At 34.9% G+C, this 24,233-nt stretch overlaps 1 protein-coding gene across 1 annotated transcript; it reads right to left on the bottom strand.

Annotated features, from left to right (window-relative positions):
- Window positions 1-408: 408 nt before the first annotated feature.
- On the bottom strand, window positions 409-840 carry IAQ61_000507 (uncharacterized protein; the record flags this gene model as incomplete). Its single annotated transcript, XM_003842821.2, has 1 exon — window positions 409-840. One exon carries the CDS (start codon window positions 838-840, stop codon window positions 409-411), a length of 432 nt encoding a protein of 143 aa, XP_003842869.2.
- Between the last annotated feature and the right edge of the window lie 23,393 nt (window positions 841-24,233).

Below are 24,233 nucleotides of genomic sequence, written 5' to 3'. Positions count from 1 at the left end.
ATGATAAACAAACTAGATTAAATAATAGATTAAGGGATAGAAATTTCCATTAATAAGATATCTTGGAGAATTAAGTGTTGAGTTGCCTAACATTCTTTCCTATGATCCTCCCCTTCTTTATACCATTATCCCACCCAAATCAAGTTTCAACCTATTCTAACTTAGGCTAGACCTTATTTTCAACCAGACCCACCATGCCAAGGCACAATATTAGAGTAAAAATACTAAAAGATTAAGTATGTAGACTATTGCTATTACTATCTATATCTTTTAAAATAAGCGTGGGTCAAGGAAGTTAGGCTGATGGATCAACCGCTAACAAAGACGGTAGCAAGAACTGTTGAAAACTCACCTCCGTATCTTTAGTCGCAACCACGAGTCCTTGCTTTCATCTATTTGTAGTTAGTCTTAGGTTCCTAGTAGAATATTTAATCTTACGTTAACAACCCATTCAGGGTCATGGTCTAAACCAGTCTCCTGGCCAAATATAACTCCAGGTGCTGAGCTAAAGCTGCTATAGGGAATTTTGGGAACGAATTCTCGATATCTATGCGCCGTGATCTTGCAAGTGCAAAGAACTACATCCCAAGGGTCGGTAGTTATGCAGGGCGCACATTGGACTTTGGCCGTCATATCTATACCCCAGGCACGTTGATGCGATTGACTAAAGTCAATTAAGCCCTTCGTTACTTTGTTACAATCATTCAAAGCTTCAGTCTTTGTGGGACAAGTGCCTTGAGGATAGCGAATTTCTCCAGATATTGAGGCCTCTCTACAAGCTGTAATTGTAGGGATAGAGAGAGCGAGTAGCGTTAAGATTATCTCGAGGGATAGTGGCATGTTGTTAACTGTCAAAGGGTTTATACTTGGTGGAAGTAAAGATATTAATAAGTAAGTTAGATATAACAAAAATAGGAGTAAACAACTTGATTGTTAAATAAGCTTGTCGTTGTAACTTGTGTCTTAATATCTTTGTTCTATATCCTCATTATATAGAACTTCTCTATGTAATAATTATTCTTACTAGTAGGGTGCTCCTATCTAGTAGGATTACTTATCAAGTAAGCTTACCTATCTAGCAGGGTTCTTCTATCTAGTAAGATTACTTATCTAGCAAGCTTACTTATCTAGTAGGGTTCTCCTATCTAGTAAGATTGCTTATCTAGTAAGCTTCCATGTAGAGTAGCTTTCCCTATTAGCGCTACTTATCTTGTAAGATTAGATATAACTTACATGCTTATTTTAGCAATATCTAATATTAACAAGGTAGTAGTAATTAGGTTATTAAATGCGTTTTGCAAGCTTAGCGATAGAAGAAGGTAGCTGGTTAAATTATAATTATAGAGATAGCGCTTGGATTTATAGGACTTAATTGGTATATGCAAATTAATTTTAACCTAGTTTAGTATAATCTAGTGTAGCAAATAAGTATAGTATAGTGTTACAAAAATAGGCATTAACTCTAGTAAGCTTACTTATCTACTACGCACACGTAAATATAGATATGGTTGGTCTAGGTTACTAACTAATATAGGTAAAGTAAGGCTTATAACATAGATATTAAGCTAATTATAACCTAGAAGAATATTAGTTGCTATTAAGTAAGCTTACATACATAAGGTTACTAGATAAGTAAGTATCGCAATATTAATATCTAATTAATATCCCACCATATATATTAACTTATTAGGGTAGGGTAATAGGGTTTACTTTTGCCTAATGTTTGGTATGCGATAGTAAGCTTACTAGATACATAAGCTTACTAGATACATAAGCTTACTAGATACATAAGGTTGCTAGATACATAAGCCTACTACGTGTAGATATGTAAGCTTACTAGATACGTAAGCTTACTAGCTAAATAAGCTTACTAGTAGGGTGGTAAATAGGTATAGGTTAGGTTAGGGTTAGTGTGGAAATCTGGATCACTAAGGTTAGGAATGATTTGGGAGATGGATTATTAGATTGTCTCTACTAAGATCGGACTCATATATATAGAGCTTTAGCTACCCTTACCAGAAGGTGTATAATTGGTAAACCTTCCTTACCAGAGCTCCTTGTTTTTGTTGGGCACTTGGCAGTAAGCTAGCAGTCGATCAGATAGTGGGTTATACAAGGGTATTTGACCAGGATTGATCGGAATAGATCGAGATTAAGATGCTCCGTGATCCGGTTGTTATCCCTCCTGCAACAGTTAGGTTAGCTTATGTTAGACCCTAAACCTAACCAAAACCTAACCACAAATTTTCGCACAGGCTATAGGCTTAGGTAGGGTCTTACGTAATAGGGTTAGGGTTAGGGTTAGGTCGCATAGACCTAGTGCTTAGGTTAGGTTTAGGGTCTTACTAACCCACACGCTTTACCTAATAGGGTTAGTTACTGTAATTAATAACTGTGATAAATAGTTATATTTCTAGGAGTATAGCCTATTAATACCTGCTTACGTAAGACCCTAGTTAAGCACTAGGTCTGTGCGACCCAAACCTAACCTAACCACTAGGTCTGAGCGACCTAAACCTAACCTAACCACTAGGTCTAAGCAACCTAAACCTAATCTAAGCCTATGGCCCGTGCGACCTAAACCTACCCTAGTACTATAGCTAGTTTACACTAACCTAGATTTACTAGCCTATATTAACCTAACTGCTAATATCAAGGTTAAACTATTAGTGGCTACGATAGGCGAGGTAAGGGGAAACGTTATTCGTCTAGGTTGCAATAAGAAAAGCGTCCTAGTTATAAGCCTTACCTTACCTAAATTAGTTAATATCGCAATACAATATCTCATCAATATCCCACCATATATATTAACTTATCGGGGTAGGGTAACAGTGTTTACTTTTGCCCCATTCTTGGTTTGCGACAGTTATGAGCCCGGTTAGCGCAGTGGTATTATCACCACATTTTAATGCGCATTGGTAGAGCGTGGTTAAAAAAATCATAGAGGACGTGGGTTTAAATCGCGGTGTTAGAATACTATAATTTAAGAGGTCCTAATTAGTAAGCCTCTAGAGGCGCCTAGCTATACTGCTTAACAGGGTTAATATTTCTCCTGGATTAACGCCACAATACTACTTGACAACAACCACGACAAAGATTGCGCTTCTTTAGCCAAGCATCTAGTCCCCTACTTAACTAGGGGGTATATTGCAATATAATATCTTATTAATATCCTACTATATATATTAACTTATTAGGGTGGGGTAATAGTGTTTACTTTTGCCCTATTCTCGGTTTGCGACAGTTAATATCCTGTAGCTAGTAAATTAGTACTGCAGGGGATGCCACCTAGTAGCCCGCGACTAGCATAAATAGTATTAGTGTATAGTATTAGTAGATATTAGGTTATCTATACCTAGTTACGTGGTGTTAGAGAGTTTTTTACTATAGTAACTAGGTAATAGCTATAACCTAACATCCTATATTAACTAAAATTTATTAAAACACACCTAATTATTATACTTTTTATCTTGTAGAAATATTACTTACTATGGAAATTTAGATTACTAAGGTTAGGAATAATTTAGGAGATAGATTATTAGATTATATCTACTACGATTAGACTTATATATATAGAGCTTTAGCTACCCTTACTAGAAGGTGAATAATTAGTAAACCTTCCTTACTAGAGCTCCTGCTTTTTATTAGGCACTTAGTAGTAAGCTAGCAGTTAATTAGATAGTGGGTTATATAGGGGTATTGATTGGGATTAATTAAATTAAGATGCTCTGTGATCTAGTTAATATCCCTCCTGTAACACTTACTTAATCTATATTACTAACTACCTTAGATAACTCTTAGGTGTCCTCTAAGGCTATATATAAGATTATTATAGAGCCCTATACTAGTAGTATAGCTAATATACTAAGTTATAGCAAGGTAATCCTTTTCCTTTACTAGTATATCCTTTGCTAGTACTTATAGATCTTAGTAAAAATAATCCTTTACTACTAACCTTACTATTCTACTTACTATCTAATTTGCTACTAGTTTTAGAATCACTTTTAGTATAAATTTTAGGGTAGGTGTTAGCGTGTTAATTAGTCTAGTAGTTAGCGTTGCTCGCGATATAACTAGGAGGCATACTAGTTTTTATCGCAAACTAAGAATAGGGCAAAAGTAAACACTATTACCCTACCCTAATAAGTTAATATATATAGTGGGATATTAATAAGATATTATATTGTGACACACCCCCTAGTTAAGCAGAGGTGTAGATGCTTAGCTAAAGAAGCGCAATCTTTGTCGTGGTTGTTGTTAAGTAGTATTGTGGCGTTAATCTAGGAGATATAACAAGGCTAGGCTAAAAATAGCTAGCGCTTACTAGATACCTAGGCTAGACTTAAACAAGGTTTATAGGTTAGCACTAGGGTCTAGCACTATTATCTGTTAAGATATATATATTATACTATACAAGGATTACTTAGCTTAAGTATTCTTATGCGTACCTTTTAGACTATAGCTGAATTAGTACAGATAGGGGAGATAACGTAGTATTTATTTTATAGGCAGGGCGCCTACCTTGTTATAGGAGAAATGTTAACCCTGTTAAGTAGTATAGCTAGGCGCCTCTAGAGGCTTACTAATTAGGACCTCTTAAATTATAGTATTCTAACACCGCAATTTAAACCCACGTCCTCTATAATTTTTAACCACGCTCTACTAATACGTATTAAAATATAGTGATAATACCACTACGCTAACTAGGCTTATAACTGTTGCAAACTAAGAATAGGGCAAAAGTAAACACTATTACCCTACCCTAATAAGTTAATATATATAGTGGGATATTAATAAGATATTGTATTGCAACAGTTTTTATATCTAGCCTGTTAGATTATTTTAGCTATAGGCTTGCGTGCTATCTATAATTAGGTATTTAGGGATAGCGCTAGCTAACTATTGCAAGTTATTAGCGTTATACTCTTCTAATAGTATAGGTAGTTTAAAACTTACTTTTACCCTATTCTTGCCCTAGTTTAACTTTAAAGTAGTCTCCCTCTTAGTAGCTATTATAGAAGTTATTAACTATAGACTTAAACTTATAAGCATTTAATACTAGTTCTCCTATATAGTATATAAAGATCTAGTTATTATATATACTAGTAAGATCTATAGTAACGTGCGTAAATAATATCTAGTCTAGATATTACAAGGTTATAAGCTTATTACGTAGTTACTATATTATAGGTTAGTATACATAGCGTATAGTGTAACATCCTGCTTTATTTCTATTAGGTTTAACAAATCTAATATTAGTAGTGCGTAGATAGGGAATTGTTAGGATATAGGGCTCTGCTAACCCTGCTAACCTAAGTTTACGCTAGAGTGGCCTAAGCAAGATAGATTATATAATTATAGGCAGTATAAATACTAATATAAATTAATATATATAGTATTAATTTGTTTAATATTAAATTATTTCCTTTTATCCTAATCTACTACTAAACCTCTATCCCTTACTATAAATTCTTATATTTAAATAAATCTACCTAATCTAATAGAATATTTACTAGCTAAGTAGTATATTATATCCTATAACTCTAATAGATGCTAGCTTCCTGCTAGTAACTCCTAGTAATTACTTACTAGTAGACCTTACGCGAGATGCTACCCTAAGTATTACTAGAAGTAATAATAGCCTAACTTGGGGTAGAATAGGCTATAGTGTCCTAGTATAACCTATAGCACGCTTAGTAACACTATACCTATAATAGAGGGAGCAAGCGAACTCCTTAGAGGCTACTAAGGCTACGTTAGTAATAGACCTATTTGCAGAACTTAAGGAATACTAGAATTAGCTTACTAGAGTTAAGGTATAGAGAGAGCTAGCTACTCTATAAGAACTTAGGAGAAGGTATAACACTAGAAATACCTCTATTATTAATAGCATCCTTAGGAATAGCCTACTACTAGTACTAGGAAGGATAGAGGCACCTAAGATATATTTACCTTAACAAGAACTACCTTAGGTCTATAATAAAAAGAATAGGAGGGAGTATAATTAATAGGAGAGGGACTATAAAGGTATTTATATAAGAGCGCCCTTAATATTCTTTATAAAATAGGAGAACGTAGATTTTAGAGTAATGTATATCTCTAAAGCCCTTAAGATACTCTAGAGGATATATTACGCCTCTAAGAAGGCTTAACAACCCTTCTTTAAGCTATCCTAGGCTATATTAAAGTAAATAATAATTAATACCCTTAGAATACCTATAGAAAAGTAGATATAAGCCTACGCTGCCTTAAAATAATATAAGTAGCACTTATAGCAAGATCTAATAGAATTATTAGATTATATAAGGCTACTATAGGAGGAGCTAGGGGAAGCTTCTACGCCTAGTCTCTAGGCCCTTAAGTATACTATAACCCTAAGTAAGGATATCTAAAAGGATCTATTTCTCCTTCCCTATATATAATTGTTGCAATATAATATCTTATTAATATCCCACTATATATATTAACTTATTAGGGTGGGGTAATAGTGTTTACTTTTGCCCTATTCTTGGTTTGCGATAGTTATAAGCCTAGTTAGCGTAGTGGTATTATTACCACATTTTAATGCGCATTGGTGGAGCGTGGTTAAAATTATAGAGGACGTGGGTTCGAATCGCGGTGTTAGAATACTATAATTTAAGAGGTCCTAATTAGTGAGCCTCTAGAGGCGCCTAGCTATACTGCTTAATAGGGTTAACATTTCTCCTAGATTAACGCCACAATATTACTTAACAATAACCACAACAAAAAGATTGCGCTTGTTTAGCTAAGCATGTGCGGCTGTGCTTAACTAGGGGGTGTGTTGCAATATAATATCTTATCAATATCCCACTATATATATTAACTTATTAGGGTAGGGTAATAGTGTTTACTTTTGCCCTATTCTTAGTTTACAATAATAATAAACTACTATATTATAAATAGAAGAATAGGCGTAGATTGTCTACTAAAGAAAGCTGAGCCTAAAACTATAGGCTAGCTAGAATAGCTAGGATAAGAGGGCTAAAGGAGATTAACCTTCTAATAATTTAGAATAGGATTAGGCAACCCCTAAAAAGTAATATAGGTCTTTCTTAGCTAATTATAGGCTAAGAAAGCCTAAGGAATAATATATATATATACATTAAGCTTAAGAATAATATATTATATATATAGGGGAGCTAGGTATATTACTAGTAACTATATAAGACCTCTAAAAGGGGGTAAGATAGATAAGGATATATGTAAAGGGCTTAGGCTTATGCCTAAGCCTAGGTCTAACACAAGATAGACTAAGTCTAACACTACTACTAAGCGAACACATTGCACACCTATAAAAAGGCGCTAAGGGCTTACCTCTCCTTTAAGATACTAAATACTATTATTAACGCTTATTATATTCTCCCTTAAGGCTAGTCTATAATATTTTAGTATCTTCTTCTAAATATACTATAATAGTAATAAGAGATAGACGCGCTAGATATTTAGAATAACTAGGTGCAACCTAATATAGTAGAAAGGCTAATGCAATAGGTCTATAGATTAATAGAATAATAGGCTTAAGACTCTGCTATAATAGCTATACTATATTAATAGAATAAGGAAATACGCAATTAGGTTCTATCCTAACCCTCCTCTAAGCCCGCTAGGTTTAATAATATACTACCTCTGCCCTCTCCTACCTTATATTATAAACCCTTCCTAGTTAGCTTGCTATATAATAGCACTAAGGCAAACTTCTCCTCCTAGTAAATAACTATAGAGTTTAAACTACGTATAGATAAGGTCTTTATTAGGGATAAGAAGGCAAGGTTTATATATATTTAGTCCTAGTTATTACCTATAGTCTAGCGCGCTATAGCACTATACTTTAAGGATAGTGCACGTAAGCGTTAGGATATAAGCAGGTTTCTTAACTACCTAGTATTCTATTATAGCAACTATTATAGGTAGGAGCGCACCTAAGTTGCGTTAGAACACTTATATTAGGGCTAAAATTAGCCTTTTATAGAGTTCTTTATAAATTTTATATAGCTCCTTATATAGTTAGGAGGTTTATACTAGGATAATAAATAGAAGCTTTTATAACTTTAGCAATCTCTTAATAGTTGTATACGCTTAGTTTCCCTTAATAGGGGAGTCTCTAGGATAAACTATAACGCAGCTATAGAGGAATATAAGATAATTACAGTGGATATTAAAATAGCCTCTCTAGAACTAGGTTTTCTTTAGGCTAGTAAGTCTAAGGAACCCTAGTAGAAGTCTAACTTAGATTAGGACAGCAATATAAATATAGTAGAAGTAGCAGCCTTATTAAGTGCACCTACTAAACTACTAATATTACGTCCTAACTAGATCCTATAGGACCTATTTAATGCATAGAAACTAGCAAAGATCTATACCTAGTGTAGATAGGGTGGTTATTTTATGCGTGCATGCCCTAATACCCTATTACTATAACTAGTAGGTGTTAAGATAGTTGCAGTATTAGCAAGCGGCTCTAATTTAAGAAACTAGCTGCCCCTAACTTTAGGCTAAGTTAGGGGTATAAGGAGGATACTATAATAGAGGAATTATTAATAGTAGAGGCTATTAAGTGTCCCCTAGATATTAAGGCTAGGTTAAATAATCCTCCTTTCTTTATTCCCCTCCTCCTAGGTAGAGTAGAGAACGTGTAAGCGATAGTTAATTTAGGGTGCTAGTGTTTTAGTATAGTTAAGGAAAAGTTAGTAAGATAGATTAGTAGGAACTTTATAGATATTCCCCCGCAACCCTTATAATATACCTAGTGTAACGACTTAGGTAGGTAGGGCATCCGAAAGGTATCCTATACGACTCAAAGGCATATGGGAGTGCGCGTCTGTACAGAAAAGGATGAGATTCCTACACCTATAGGTCTTGTACGAAAGGACAAGAAGAACATGCCTATCCTAACTATAGGCGAGCTGTTCTCTATATACGTTAGTGAGTTAGGCCTTTATTAGACTAGACTTGGCATAGAACAATAGGCAGGCAATTCTGCCTTATTATTACACTACCCCCTCCTATAGAGAAAGGATAGTCCCTATCCTTAGGATTAGGTTTAGATCCCTCTTTAAAGAAGAGCTTTTGCAAAATAAATCCACCTTTACCTCTGCCTTTACCTTCACTTCTTCTTCCCAGGGCACGGACCCCTATCCCTAGCCTGCCTATAACTAGCCCTCTACCTACTAACTTTCTCACTCCTATATCCCTAATTTTTTAATTATTTAACCTAATCTATCTAAAATCTAGTAAGTATTTAATCTATATAATTAAACAGTTGCTAATCTAAATTAGAACCTTTAGCTATGCTAGTACTAGTACTACTAGGAGTCCTCCTAGTCGCTTATCGCGCTCTCTGTATAAGAGCAGTTAGGGCTCTAGCTAGGGGCAAGTTTAATAATTTTAATTTTAAGTTAAAGAATTCTAAGAAGTGCTAGTACTGTATCTCCTAGAATAAGTATTGCAATCTAGTAAGTGTCCAAGTCTAATAGGGTTCCTTTACTAATCCTAGCAGATTCCTTCTTTTGTTAGCTAAGAGTACTCTGCCCTTAGGGGTGCTCTAGATAAGTACTATAGCCTAGTAGCAAACCCTGCTAAAGGGGATAAGGATAAGGAAGCTATAGTTGCTTATTAGAAGGATATTAAGTAGTTTAAGGCTACTATTTAAGAAACTGCCTAAAACCTTGCTAAGTGCGTTACTATTGCTAATGCTTAGACTAAGGGCATAGAAGCTGCTAAAATCCTTATAGCCACCTATTATGCTACTATATCTAATTCATGTTAGCTTTAGAACAGTATTTATAAGATAGTCTTAGTAGTTAGGGGCTTAACAAAGGCTATTAACAAACTTAAGGAGGAATTAGCGCTAAATTAGGAGGCAACTTTCCTAGTCTAGGCTAAGATAAAGGCGTTCTACAAGAAGGAGTTAGAATTAGTCCTAGCTCCTGTCCCTGCTCCCGCACCTGCTCTGATTCCTGCTGCACTAGTTATCTAGAAGCTAGCGAAGAAGGATAGTCTAGGCGCTATCTTAGCTAATACAGAGTCTAAACTAGGTTCTAATAGAGAGATAGATATAGAATAAAGAGGTTTCCTAGGGGTAGTGTCCTAGGAACCTTAAAGGTTCTAAATAGGATATAATAATAAATAGTAATAAGAATAATAGTAATAGATAGTAGTTAATAGATAATGCGTAGCTAAATAGGATGTGAATTAGTTCTAGTATTAGGCGTGATTGTCGTGAAGTAATGTTAGATCCTCTTTACCTTTTTCCTAGGCTTAAATCCATTTTAGTAAGCTGCGTGGGGGACCTAGCTAATTTAGATACTGTTAGTAGAATGCCTGTAATTTATAGGGGGCACCTATAAAGTTAGAGGCTAGATACTAAACAGGATTAGGATTATGTCTAACCTACTTAACCTTATATTTTAGCTTAGATTAGTATAATTTGCTAGCTAGGATTTCTTCTACCTCCTATTCCTCTACACCTTGTATAGGGGTACAGGGGGGTTTTAGAGCCTCTTGTCTAGGTAATAGGTCTTAGGGATCTTTGCATAGTACATTAGGAGAGAAAACGTTATAGATCTTAGAACTAGGTGGCAATTAGAGGCGATACGCGTTTCCTACTTGTTCTAATACCTTAAAGGGACCTTCCTATTATTTAGATAGTTTTTAGCTAGGTTGTGAAATAGCAAGATTAGCGGTGGATAGATAAATATAGTTACTAATCTTCTAGTTAACTAGATAGTAATAGTGATTAGTAGCAGAGCGTATTTAGTCTTAAGCTCTTTCTATATTTTCTTTAGCAATCTTCTAGGCGTCGTGTATCTAAGTAGCAAGGGATAAGGCGTCTTTGTGGTTTAGTTTCTCTAGTATAGTAGATAGGGTCTTTTCTAGTTTCTAATACTAACTTTGCTTTAGTAAGGAACTAAAGAGGAGCTAATATAGAGCTATGCTAATAGATAAATATAGAAGAGTACTTTAGGCACGGTCTATTATAGGTAGTAGCTTGCTCTAGTTATCCTAGTAATAGGATACAAAAGGCCTTAGTCTCTAGTTAATATACTTGTTTATAATCTTAGTTTGTCTATTAGTCTATTTATAGTAGGCAGTAGAGAGCTTAACTTTAGTGCCTATAATCTAACAGAACTTGGACCAGAAACTAGATACAAACTAAGGGCCTTAATTAGAAACGATAGTATCTAGAGTATGTCTAAATTAGTACACCTACTAAATAAATAAGGTAGCTATACCTTAGGCGTCTATAGTTTTATAGCAAGGGATAGTAATAGCTTGCTTTAATAGGCGATTAATAATAACTATAATCTAATTATAACCCTGTTAATCCTAGGGAAAATCCTTGAAATTAATGCACAGGTGCTGCATTGGTAGACTAGGGATAGGAAGGGGGTGAAGTATGCCTGGGAGTTAGTGCTATCTTAGGTGCCCTCTCCTGCATAGGATACAGTTCTAAACGTAGCGTTTATAGGTAGTCTCTATACCTTTCTAGTAGTAATGTTAGGCTAGAATCTAATAGGTTTTAGTAGCTAATAGGTAGGTAGTAGACACTTGATTATAAGCCTCACGAATTAGTCTAGTACATAGGACTAATCTAGCAGGCACGCAAAGTTAATCCTAGTAGAGAAGGAGTCTATTTTCTATCTAATAGTACTTAGGCAACTCTAATCTTTCTATTAGGAATAAGGACCTATTTTCTTAGAGAAGAGTTTTAATAAGTTCTAGGGATCTAAGAGTTATAGGGTTCTAAACTGCTGTAATTAAAGCAAGGATTAGTAAGGAACGCTTAGCTAGGTAGTCTTGCGCTAAGTTAGAGTTAATTTAGGGGTGTAACCTGTCTAGGGAGATTATTACTTATAAGCAATTATCCCTTTGCGTAGTCTTAAGGTTAACTATATCCTGTTCCCTTCTACTTAGGATATCCACTTAGGCGTTGTAAGATCTAGGAGTATACTTAATTTAGAAGTTAAAGGGACTTATAACCTCTAGCTATCTAGCTTGCCTAGCACTAAGGACTTTAGTAGATATAAAGTACTCTAGTACTCTATAATCTGTGTATACTCTAATAAGGTGCTAAGTACTTATTAGGTTAGCACGCTATTTCTTAAAGGCGCAGATTATTATAAACAATTCTTTGTTATAGATTTCCTAATTAAGTTTGGAACTAGTAAGGGTCTAACTAAAGAAGGATACAGGGTACTATTTCCTATTAGGATGCTCCTATAAGAGGATAGCTGTAATAACTCTATTAGAGGCATCTGTCTCTAGTTTTAGAGGGTACTTAGGATAGAAGTAAGCTAAGCTTAGGATTGCTAGCAGGGCATTCCTAAGCTAGTTAAAGGCTTGTTAGCATTCTAAAGTCTATACAAATAGGGTAGCAGGACTCTAGAGGGTAGTTAAGGGCTTAGCTATCTTAGAGAAGTTTTCCACAAATTGCTAGTAGAATCTAGTAAATCCTAGGAAGGACTTTACTCTAGTTATTATCTTAGGAGCGGACTAGTTTTAGAGTACTTTAACTTTGTTAGGGTCTACCTCTAAGCCTTTATTAGTTAGGATATAGCTAAGGTAATAGGTACAGGTTGTATAGAATTCGCTTTTCTTAATATTAGCCTGTAATCTAGCAGAACAAAGACGCTTAAGGACTTTTTTAACATAGTCCTTGTAAGTAGCAAGGTTTTTAGAGTAGATTAGGATATTATCTAGATAGGCGATGCAGAAGTTATCTAAATAATCTATTAGTATATTATTTATATACTACTAATAGGTTATAGGTCTGTTACATAGCCTAAATAGTAGGACTTTGCATTTATAGGCACCATACCTAGTATAGAAAGTAGTGTACTCCTCTAAGTTAGGGTCTATTTAGATCTTATTAAAGGCAGCACAAATATCTAGCTTAGTAAAGATTTTTACTTTAGCTAGCTAGGATAATAGATTGTCTATGTAGGGTATTAGATACGCGTCCTTTCGCGTTAAGCTGTTAAGCTTATAGTAATCTATACAGATCCTAAGGCCTCTATTTAGCTTCTTAACACATAGGATAGGAGAGGTAAATAGGCTCTAACTAGTCTTAATAAAACCTTTCTATAGGTGCTCTTGTACATATTCCTTAGTAGCCTAGAGTTCCTTAGCATTTTAACGATAGAGGGGACTCTAGTAGTTTAGAAGGGGTTCCTCTAGGACTATCTTGTGGTTATAAGGCTAGTAGATTAGAAGTTTATTAGCCTTAGCCTTGTTAAAGACGTCCTAATAGGAGTTGTAGTTAGATAGGAGCTTCTAATCTAACAAGCTATGTTTAAGAGTATCCTATTTAGATAGGGTTTAGATCCTACACTTAATCTTATATAGGCTAGTAGTAAAGAATTTATTAGAAGATTTTTTTATATTAAAATAGAAAGTATTAGCAGAAATAGTAGCAATTTAAAATTTTGCAGGTGGGGTAATAGTTAGCAATTAGACTAGGGTAGGTGGCGTAATAGGTTTAGTAGCAGCCCTATAAGTAGCTAGAATTTTAAGTACACTATGTATCCTGTTAATTAAACTAGGACTATTTTAGTTCTAGTTCTTCTCTTAATCCTAAAGGGCGTCTCTTTACAAGATGTTGTGGGTAACTAGAGTAGACGGCACTTGCTAGTGGAGTCGTACTAGAATTCAAGGAGCGGGGTTATAGGTTGGAGGATATTTCTCTAGCTAGATTAGTTAAGATTTATCTATATTAATTAGGATTTAGAACTGTTTTAGCTAGTGTTGTCTAATAATATAATCCTAAGAACCTAAGTCTACTATTATAAAGGGGCAGTTATAAACCTTTTAGCTACTAACTATTATATGAAGCTAAATATAGTAAGCAACTAGGGAGGTAATCTAATCCTAGAACCCTTTAATAGTAAGCTTGTATAGTAGCTTTTAGATAGGTACCCTAAGCGTAGAAGAGATATTATAAGCAATTTTTAAATTAAGAAATAAGTAACCTTAGGCCCTAGTATCTACTAAAGCGTTTAGGCAAACACTAGATCTATTAAGGCACAGGGTTGTACGTACAAGCAAATAGGAACTAATAAATAATTTAGTTAAGGAAAGGTTTAACAGGTTATATTAAGTTAGGCCTAGGAAGGAGGATCCTCCTAGGCGTTGTTGTTTCCTGTCTAATAGCCATCTAAATTGGTTAATTTAGCGGTTTCTTCTTCCTTAGAATTCTTAACACCCTATTCCACATCTATAGCCCAAATCCTAGGGGGTTTAGGGTAGTTACTAGAGAAGTGCCTAGGCTTTCTACAATTATAGCAAGTTACTAGGATTCCTATTGTAGTAGCGCTAGGAGTGGCTAGCGTAGCAGATAGGGGTTAATTATTTTAAGGGGTAGTGCCTTGTTATTGTAAATAGGGCACATAAGGTTTAGCTGTTAAAGGTCTATTATAGGGTTTCTAATTAGTGTCTAAATAGGACTAGTTTCTAGAGTGTTAGAAGGGAGTTAGTCCTTTTCTAGATAATAGGGTAGTCTAGGTAGGAGTAGATAAGGTAGGGTATAGGCGGCGTTCTATATTAAAAGCAGTAAGATAATCTACTATAGTCTTGAAATTATTGTGCTAATTCTGTTAGAAAGCAAGGTTTAGCATCCTTAGGGAAGGTGTAATCTTTATCTAGAGGTAGTAATACTACTCTAATTAGGGTACTTCTCCTCTAATAGCAAGACTCTAGAATTATAACTTAAAGGCAGGGAACGTCTCTACATTAGTTATATACAGGCGGTTAAATACAGTCTAACTCTTAGCTATCTTATTTCTAGTAATAAAGTAGGTTTAAAGGAGGGTAATTATTTCCTTAGCTTTTTAGAACTAAAGGCTTAGGGAATTAGATAGGTAACGTGGCTCTAAGTATTCTCTTGCTAGTCCTAAGCAGTGTCCCTAGACTAACGCCATCCAAGCTCTAGAAGAGGGGTAGTAATTAGCGTTAATCTCTAGCCTATCCTAAATGGATGCTTGCTATTATCTAAAAGTAGGATTAGCACTATTACTAAGTATAGAGATATTTAGCGTCTTTTTAGATTTTCTCTTAGCTTTTATAGTATACACTGTAGGGTTTAATATAGAAGCTAAAGACTAGCTAGGTTAGGTAGTACCCTATATCTCCTTATAGAGGGAGGTGTTATACAACTAATTAGTAAGTTGCTTAACTTGTTCCTCTAACCTCTCCTTTTTAGATAGGGTTAACATGTATTTATCTTTAAGGGAGGTGTTGCTTTAAGATTTCCTAGGAGCACGAGGTACCTTAAGAGATAGATAGGAAGCAGGTCCTTTAAGGAGGGCGTTGTCGATCAAGTCCTCCTTATCTAATTTCTTTCTATTAGTGAATAGGCTTTTAAAAGTGGCTGAACTAGATACCCTTTCTTTGCCTTTGTCTAATATTTTGTAGTTAATAAGAACAACAAATCTTTTATTTTCTTTTAGGGGGTTTGGTTATAGGAGGATATTAGCTTTGCCTCTAATTCCTCTAGGCTTTTAGTAGTCTCTGGGTCTCTACCTTGACGCAATCTAACGCGATTTTTCTAAAGGTAATCTAGCACTACCTATAGGTCTAGAAGTCTAAGCCTATAGGCTTTAGTTATTAGAAGTTCTAATAGCTGTTCTAACTATAGAGTTGCAGGGTTAGGTAGCTACTAGAACTAAATTAGTAGCTTAAAATAACAACAAGTGCAATATTCTTAAATGCTATTACTAGCTAGGATAATATTCTTCTTATAATATAACAACTTAGGTAGGTAGGGCATCTAAAAGGTATCCTATACAACTTAAAGGCATATAGGAGTGCGCGTCTGTACAGAAAAGGATAAGATTCCTACACCTATAGGTCTTGTACAAAAGGACAAGAAGAACATGCCTATCCTAACTATAGGCGAGCTGTTCTCTATATACGTTAGTAAGTTAGGCCTTTATTAGACTAGACTCGGCATGGAATAATGGGCAGGCAATTCTGCCTCATTGTTACACCTAGGGAATTACTAAGGGTACAAGAATTTTATAGTTAGTAGTATTAGACTATAATTTAGATAGTTAGTGGTCTTAGCTTTTAGCCTATATAGTACCTAGTCTCTCTTATTAACTAATACTAGGTAGACTATAGCTATGTAAAGAGGGCGTTATTATAGACATTCTATAAGCTAAATTAATAATTAGGAAGGTAGGAAATATAGTAGTATAGGAGAGTAGAAGACGCCTATATCCTACCTATATCTCTATTATCTTAGGTTTAGTTATAGTAGGGTTGCTAAATTAAGGACCCTAATAGGTGTAACGACTTAGGTAGGTAGGGCATCTAAAAGGTATCCTATACGACTTAAAGGCATATAGGAGTGCGCGTCTATATAGAAAAGGATGAGATTCCTACACCTATAGGTCTTGTACAAAAGGACAAGAAGAACATGCCTATCCTAACCATAGGCGAGCTGTTCTCTATATACGTTAGTAAGTCAGGCCTTTATTAGACTAGACTTAGCATAGAATAATAGGCAGGCAATTCTACCTTATTGTTACACTACCCCCTCCTATAGAGAAAGGATAGTCCCTATCCTTAGGATTAGGTTTAGATCCCTCTTTAAAGAAGAGCTTTTGCAAAATAAATCCACCTTTACCTCTGCCTTTACCTTTACTTCTTCTTCCTAGGGCACAGACCCCTATCCCTAGCCTGCCTATAACTAGCCCTCTACCTACTAACTTTCTTACTCCTATATCCCTAATTTTTTAATTATTTAACCTAATCTATCTAAAATCTAGTAAGTATTTAATCTATGTAATTAAACAGTTGCTAATCTAAATTAGAACCTTTAGCTATGCTAGTACTAGTACTACTAGGAGTCCTCCTAGTTGCTTATCGCGCTCTCTATATAAGAGCAGTTAGGGCTCTAGCTAGGGGTAGGTTTAACAATTTTAATTTTAAGTTAAAGAATTCTAAGAAGTGCTAGTACTGTATCTCCTAGAATAAGTATTGCAATCTAGTAAGTGTCCAAGTCTAATAGGGTTCCTTTACTAATCCTAGTAGATTCCTTCTTTCGTTGGCTAAGAGTACTCTGCCCTTAGGGGTGCTCTAGAAGAATACTACAGCCTAATTAGAAACCCTGCTAAAGGGGATAAGGATAAGGAAGCTGTGGTTGCCTATTAGAAGGATGTTAAGCAGTTTAAGGCTACTATTTAAGAAACTACCTAAAACCTTGCTAAGTGCGTTACTATTACTAATGCTTAGACTAAGGGCATAGAAGCTGCTAAAATCCTTATAGCCACCTATTATACTACTATATCTAATTCATGTTAGCTTTAGAATAGTATTTATAAGATAGTCTTAGTAGTTAGGGGCTTAATAAAGGCTGTTAACAAACTTAAGGAGGAATTAGCGCTAAATTAGGAGGTAACTTTCCTAGTCTAGGCTAAGATAAAGGCGTTCTATAAGAAGGAGTTAGAATTAGTCCTAGCTCCTGTCCCTGCTCCCGTACCTGCTCTAATTCCTGCTGCACTAGTTGTCTAGAAGCTAGCGAAGAAGGATAGTCTAGGCGCTATCTTAGCTAATACAGAGTCTAAACTAGGTTCTAATAGAGAGATAGATATAGAATAAAGAGGTTTCCTAGGGGTAGTGTCCTAGGAACCTTAAAGGTTCTAAATAGGATATAACAATAAATAGCGACAAGAATAATAGTAATAGATAGTAGTTAATAGATAATGTATAGCTAAATAGGATATAAATTAGTTCTAGTATTAGGCGTGATTGTCGTGAAGTAATGTTAGATCCTCTTTACCTTTTTCCTAGGCTTAAATCTATTTTAGTAAGCTGCGTGGGGGACCTAGCTAATTTAGATACTATTAGTGGAATGCCTATAATTTATAGGGGGCACCTATAAAGTTAGAGGCTAGATACTAAATAGGATTAGGATTATATCTAACCTACTTAACCTTATATTTTAGCTTAGATTAGTATAATTTGCTAGCTAGGATTTCTTCTACCTCCTATTCCTCTACACCTTGTATAGGGGTACAGGGGGGTTTTAGAGCCTCTTGTCTAGGTAATAGGTCTTAGGGATCTTTGTATAGTACATTAGGAGAGAAAACGTTATAGATCTTAGAACTAGGTAGTAATTAGAGGCAATACGCGTTTCCTACTTATTCTAATACCTTAAAGGGACCTTCCTATCGTTTAGATAGTTTTTAGCTAGGTTGTAAAATAGCAAGATTAGTAGTAGATAGATAAACATAGTTACTAATCTTCTAGTTAACTAGATAGTAATAGCAATTAGTAGTAGAGCGTATTTAGTCTTAAGCTCTTTCTATATTTTCTTTAGTAATCTTCTAGGCGTCGTGTATCTAAGTAGCAAGGGATAAGGCGTCTTTGTGGTTTAGTTTCTCTAGTATAGTGGATAGGGTCTTTTCTAGTTTCTAATGCTAACTTTGCTTTAGTAAGGAACTAAAGAGGAGCTAATATAGAGCTATGCTAATAGATAAATATAGAAGAGTACTTTAGGCACGGTCTATTATAGGTAGTAGCTCGCTCTAGTTGTCCTAGTAATAGGATACAAAAGGCCTTAGTCTCTGGTTAATATACTTATTTATAATCTTAGTTTGTCTATTAGTCTGTTTATAGTAGGTAGTAGAGAGCTTAACTTTAGTGCCTATAATCTAATAGAACTTGGACTAGAAACTAGATATAAACTAAGGGCCTTAATTAGAAACGATAGTATCTAGAGTATGTCTAAATTAGTACACCTACTAAATAAATAAGGTAGCTATACCTTAGGCGTCTATAGTTTTATAGCAAGGGATAGTAATAGCTTGCTTTAATAGGCAATTAATAATAACTATAATCTAATTATAACCCTATTAATCCTAGGGAAAATCCTTAAAATTAATGCACAGGTGCTGCATTAGTAGACTAGGGATAGGAAGGGGGTGGAGCATGCCTAGGAGTTAGTGCTGTCTTAGGTGCCCTCTCCTGCATAGGATACAGTTCTAAACGTAGCGTTTATAGGTAGTCTCTATACCTTTCTAGTAGTAATGTTAGGCTAGAATCTAATAGGTTTTAGTAGCTAATAGGTAGGTAGTAGACACTTAATTATAAGCCTTACGAATTAGTCTAGTACATAGGACTAATCTAGCAGGCACGTAAAGTTAATCCTAGTAGAGAAGGAGTCTATTTTCTATCTAATAGTGCTTAGGCAACTCTAATCTTTCTATTAGGAATAAGGACCTATTTTCTTAGAGAAGAGTTTTAATAAGTTCTAGGGATCTAAGAGTTATAGGGTTCTAAACTACTGTAATTAAAGCAAGGATTAGTAAGGAACGCTTAGCTAGGTAGTCTTGCGCTAAGTTAGAGTTAATTTAGGGGTGTAACCTATCTAGGGAGATTATTACTTGTGAGTGATTATCCCTTTACGTAGTCTTAAGGTTAACCATATCCTGTTCCCTTCTGCTTAGGATATCTGCTTAGGCGTTGTGAGATCTAGGAGTATACTTAATTTAGAAGTTAAAGGGACTTATAACCTCTAGCTATCTAGCTTGCCTAGCACTAAGGACTTTAGTAGATATAAAGTACTCTAGTGCTCTATAGTCTGTGTATACTCTAATAAGGTGCTAAGTACTTATTAGGTTAGCACGCTATTTCTTAAAGGCGTAGATTATTGTAAATAATTCTTTATTATAGATTTCCTAATTAAGTTTAGAACTAGTAAGGGTCTAACTAAAGAAGGATATAGGGTACTATTTCCTATTAGGATGCTCCTATAAGAGGATAGCTGCAATAACTCTATTAGAGGCGTCTGTCTCTAGTTTTAGAGGGTACTTAGGATAGAAGTGAGCTAAGCTTAGGATTGCTAGCAGGGCATTCCTAAGCTAGTTAAAGGCTTGTTGGCATTCTAAAGTCTATACAAATAGGGTAGCAGGACTCTAGAGGGTAGTTAAGGGCTTAGCTATCTTAGAGAAGTTTTCCACAAATTGCTAGTAGAATCTAGTAAATCCTAGGAAGGACTTTACTCTAGTTATTGTCTTAGGAGCGGACTAGTTTTAGAGTACTTTGACTTTGTTAGGGTCTACCTCTAAGCCTTTATTAGTTAGGATATAGCCAAGGTAACAGGTACAGGTTGTATAGAATTTGCTTTTCTTAATATTAGCCTGTAATCTAGCAGAACAAAGACGCTTAAGGACTTTTTTAATATAGTCCTTGTAAGTAGCAAGGTTTTTAGAGTAGATTAGGATATTATCTAGATAGGTAATATAGAAGTTATCTAAATAATCTATTAGTATATTATTTATGTACCGCTAATAGGTTGCAGGTCTGTTACATAGCCTAAATAGTAGGACTTTGCATTTGTAGGCACTATACCTAGTATAGAAAGTAGTGTACTCCTCTAAGTTAGGGTCTATTTGGATCTTATTAAAGGCAGCACGAATATCTAGCTTAGTAAAGATTTTTGCTTTAGCTAGCTAGGATAATAGATTATCTATACGGGGTATTAGATACGCGTCCTTTTGCATTAAGCTGTTAAGCTTATAGTAATCTATATAGATCTTAAGGCCTCTATTTAGCTTCTTAACACACAGGATAGGAGAGGCGAATAGGCTCTAACTAGTCTTAATAAAACCTTTCTATAGGTGCTCTTGTACATATTCCTTAGTAGCCTAGAGTTCCTTAGTATTTTAACAATAGAGGGGACTCTAGTAGTTTAGAAGGGGTTCCTCTAGGACTATCTTATGGTTATAAGGCTAGTAGATTAGAAGTTTGTTAGCCTTAGCCTTATTAAAGACGTCCTAATAGGAGTTGTAGTTAGATAGGAGCTTCTAATCTAACAAGCTATGTTTAAGAGTATCCTATTTAGATAGGGTTTAGATCCTACGCTTAATCTTATACAGGCTAGTAGTAAAGAATTTATTAGAAGATTTTTTTATATTAAAATAGAAAGCATTAGCAGAAATAGTAGCAATTTAAAATTTTGCGGGTAGGGTAACAGTTAGCGATTAGACTAGGGTAGGTAGCGTAATAGGTTTAGTAGTAGCCCTATAAGTAGCTAGAATTTTAAGTACACTACGTATCCTGTTAATTAAACTAGGACTATTTTAGTTCTAGTTCTCCTCTTAATCCTAAAGGGCGTCTCTTCGCAAGATATTGTGGGTAACTAGAGTAGATAGTACTTGCTAGTGGAGTCGTACCAGAATTAGAGGAGCGGGGTTGTAGGTTAGAGGATATTTCTCTAGCTAGATTAGTCAAGATTTATCTATATTAATTAGGATTTAGAACTGTTTTAGCTAGTGTTATCTAATAATACAATCCTAAGAACCTAAGTCTACTATTATAAAGGGGCAGTTGTGAACCTTTTAGCTACTAACTATTATATAAAGCTAAATGTAGTAAGCAACTAGGGAGGTAATCTAATCCTAGAACCCTTTAATAGTAAGCTTGTATAGTAGCTTTTAGATAGGTACCCTAAGTGCAGAAGAGATATTATAAGCAATTTTTAAATTAAGAAATAAGTAACCTTAGGCCCTAGTATCTACTAAAGCGTTTAGGCGAACACTAGATCTATTAAGGCATAGGGTTGTACATGCAAGCAAATAGGAACTAATAAACAATTTAGTTAAGGAAAGGTTTAATAGGTTATATTAAGTTAGGCCTAGGAAGGAGGATCCTCCTAGGCGTTGTTGTTTCCTGTCTAATAGCTATCTAAATTAGTTAATTTAGCGGTTTCTTCTTCCTTAGAATTCTTAACACCCTATTCTATATCTATAGCCTAAATCCTAGGGGGTTTAGGGCAGTTACTAGAGAAGTGCCTAGGCTTTCTATAATTATAGCAAGTTACTAGGATTCCTATTATAGTAGCGCTAGGAGTGGCTGGCGTAGTAGATAGGGGTTAATTATTTTAAGGGGTAGTGCCTTATTATTGCAAATAGGGCACATAAGGTTTAGCTATTAAAGGTCTATTATAGGGTTTCTAATTAGCGTCTAAATAGGACTAGTTTCTAGAGTGTTAGAAGGGAGTTAGTCCTTTTCTAGATAATAGGGTAGTCTAGGTAGGAGCAGACAAGGTAGGGTATAGGCGGCGTTCTATGTTAAAAGCAGTAAGATAATCCACTATAGTCTTAAAATTATTGTGCCAATTCTGTTAGAAAGCGAGGTTTGGCATCCTTAGGGAAGGTGTAATCTTTATCTAGAGGTAGTAATACTACTCTAATTAGGGTACTTCTCCTCTAATAGCAAGACTCTAGAATTGTAACTTAAAGGTAGGGAACGTCTCTATATTAGTTATATACAGGCAGTTAAATGCAGTCTAACTCTTAGCTATCTTATTTCTAGTAATAAAGTAGGTTTAAAGGAGGGTAATTATTTCCTTAGCTTTTTAGAACTAAAGGCTTAGGGAATTAGATAGGTAACGTGGCTCTAAGTATTCTCTTGCTAGTCCTAAGCAGTGTCCCTAGACTAACGCTATCTAAGCTCTAGAAGAGGGGTAGTAATTAGCGTTAATCTCTAGCCTATCCTGAATAGATGCTTGCTATTATCTAAAAGTGGGATTAGCACTATTACTAAGTGTGGAGATATTTGGCGTCTTTTTAGATTGTCTCTTAGCTTTTATAGCATATACTATAGGGTTTAATATAGAAGCTAAAGACTAGCTAGGTTAGGTAGTACCCTATATCTCCTTATAGAGGGAGGTGTTGTACAACTAATTAGTAAGTTGCTTAACTTGTTCCTCTAACCTCTCCTTTTTAGATAGGGTTAACATGTATTTATCTTTAAGGGAGGTGTTGCTTTAAGATTTCCTAGGAGCACGAGGTACCTTAAGAGATAGATAGGAAGCGGGTCCTTTAAGGAGGGCGTTGTTAATTAAGTCCTCCTTATCTAATTTCTTTCTATTAGTGAATAGGCTTTTAAAAGTAGCTAAACTAGATACCCTTCCTTTGCCTTTATCTAATATTTTGTAGTTAATAAGAACAACAAATCTTTTATTTTCTTTTAGGGGGTTTGGTTATAGGAGGATATTAGCTTTGCCTCCAATTCCTCTAGGCTTTTAGTAGTCTCCGGGTCTCTACCTTGACGCAATCTGACGCGATTTTTCTAAAGGTAATCTAGCACCACCTATAGGTCTAGAAGTCTAAGCCTATAGGCTTTAGTCGTTAGAAGTTCTAATAGCTGTTCTAACTATAGAGTTGCAGGGTTAGGTAGCTACTAGAACTAAATTGGTAGCTTAAAATAACAACAAGTGCGATATTCTTAAATACTGTCACTAGCTAGGATAATGTTCTTCTTGTAATATAACAACTTAGGTAGGTAGGGCATCCAAAAGGTATCCTATATAACTTAAAGGCATATAGGAGTGCGCGTCTATACGGAAAAGGATAAGATTCCTACACCTATAGGTCTTGTACAAAAGGACAAGAAGAACATGCCTATCCTAACCATAGGCGAGCTGTTCTCTATATACGTCAGTGAGTCGGGCCTTTATTGGACTGGACTTGGCATGGAACAATAGGCAGGCAATTCTGCCTTATTGTTACAATAGGAAGATATATAGGTATAAATTTTTGCAATAAATATACTAGATATTTTATAGGTAATATATAACTTACGCCTAATAAAATATCTAGGAAGTGTTAATAAGGGAAGTCCTATTAATATACACACTATCTATATTACTAATAGTATAGTTCCCTATAAGCCTAAGTATAAAACTAGAAAGATAAAGTTGCTACTAGAACTATAAGAGTTTAAGGATCTGTTTAACAAAGATTTAGCAAGCAGTTTACTACCCTATTAAGGTAGTATAGATTACTATATTTAGTTAATAACTCTCCTAGATAGAACCTAGCCTAACCCCCTATAGGGTCCCCTATACCCTATATCTTGTAATTAATTACTAGAACTAAGAATATAACTTACTAGATTAATAGACAAGGGCTAGATCTAAGTAAGCTCTTCTATAGCTAGAGCTCTAGTATTGCTAGTAAAGAAGCTATTAGGTAGTTAGCGCGTTTATATAGATTACTAGATGCTTAATAGCATAATAATATTAGACTAATACTTACTACTACTTATTAAGGAAACTTTGCGTATACTATCTAGTGTAAATTAGTTTATAAAAGTAGATATTTACGCTACCTTTTATAAAGTTAGAATAGTAGAAGGTTATAAGTCCTTAATAGCTTTCTGTACCTAGTTTAGGTTATATAAATAGTTAGTATATCTATTTAGTC

The sequence above is a fragment of the Plenodomus lingam genome (genome assembly GCF_022343315.1).
Source record: "Plenodomus lingam strain CAN1 chromosome Unknown contig_11, whole genome shotgun sequence".
Taxonomy (NCBI): Eukaryota; Fungi; Ascomycota; class Dothideomycetes; order Pleosporales; family Leptosphaeriaceae; genus Plenodomus; species Plenodomus lingam.
Note: the sequence above shows the minus strand (reverse complement) of the source record. Positions and strands in the feature narration are given on the sequence as shown.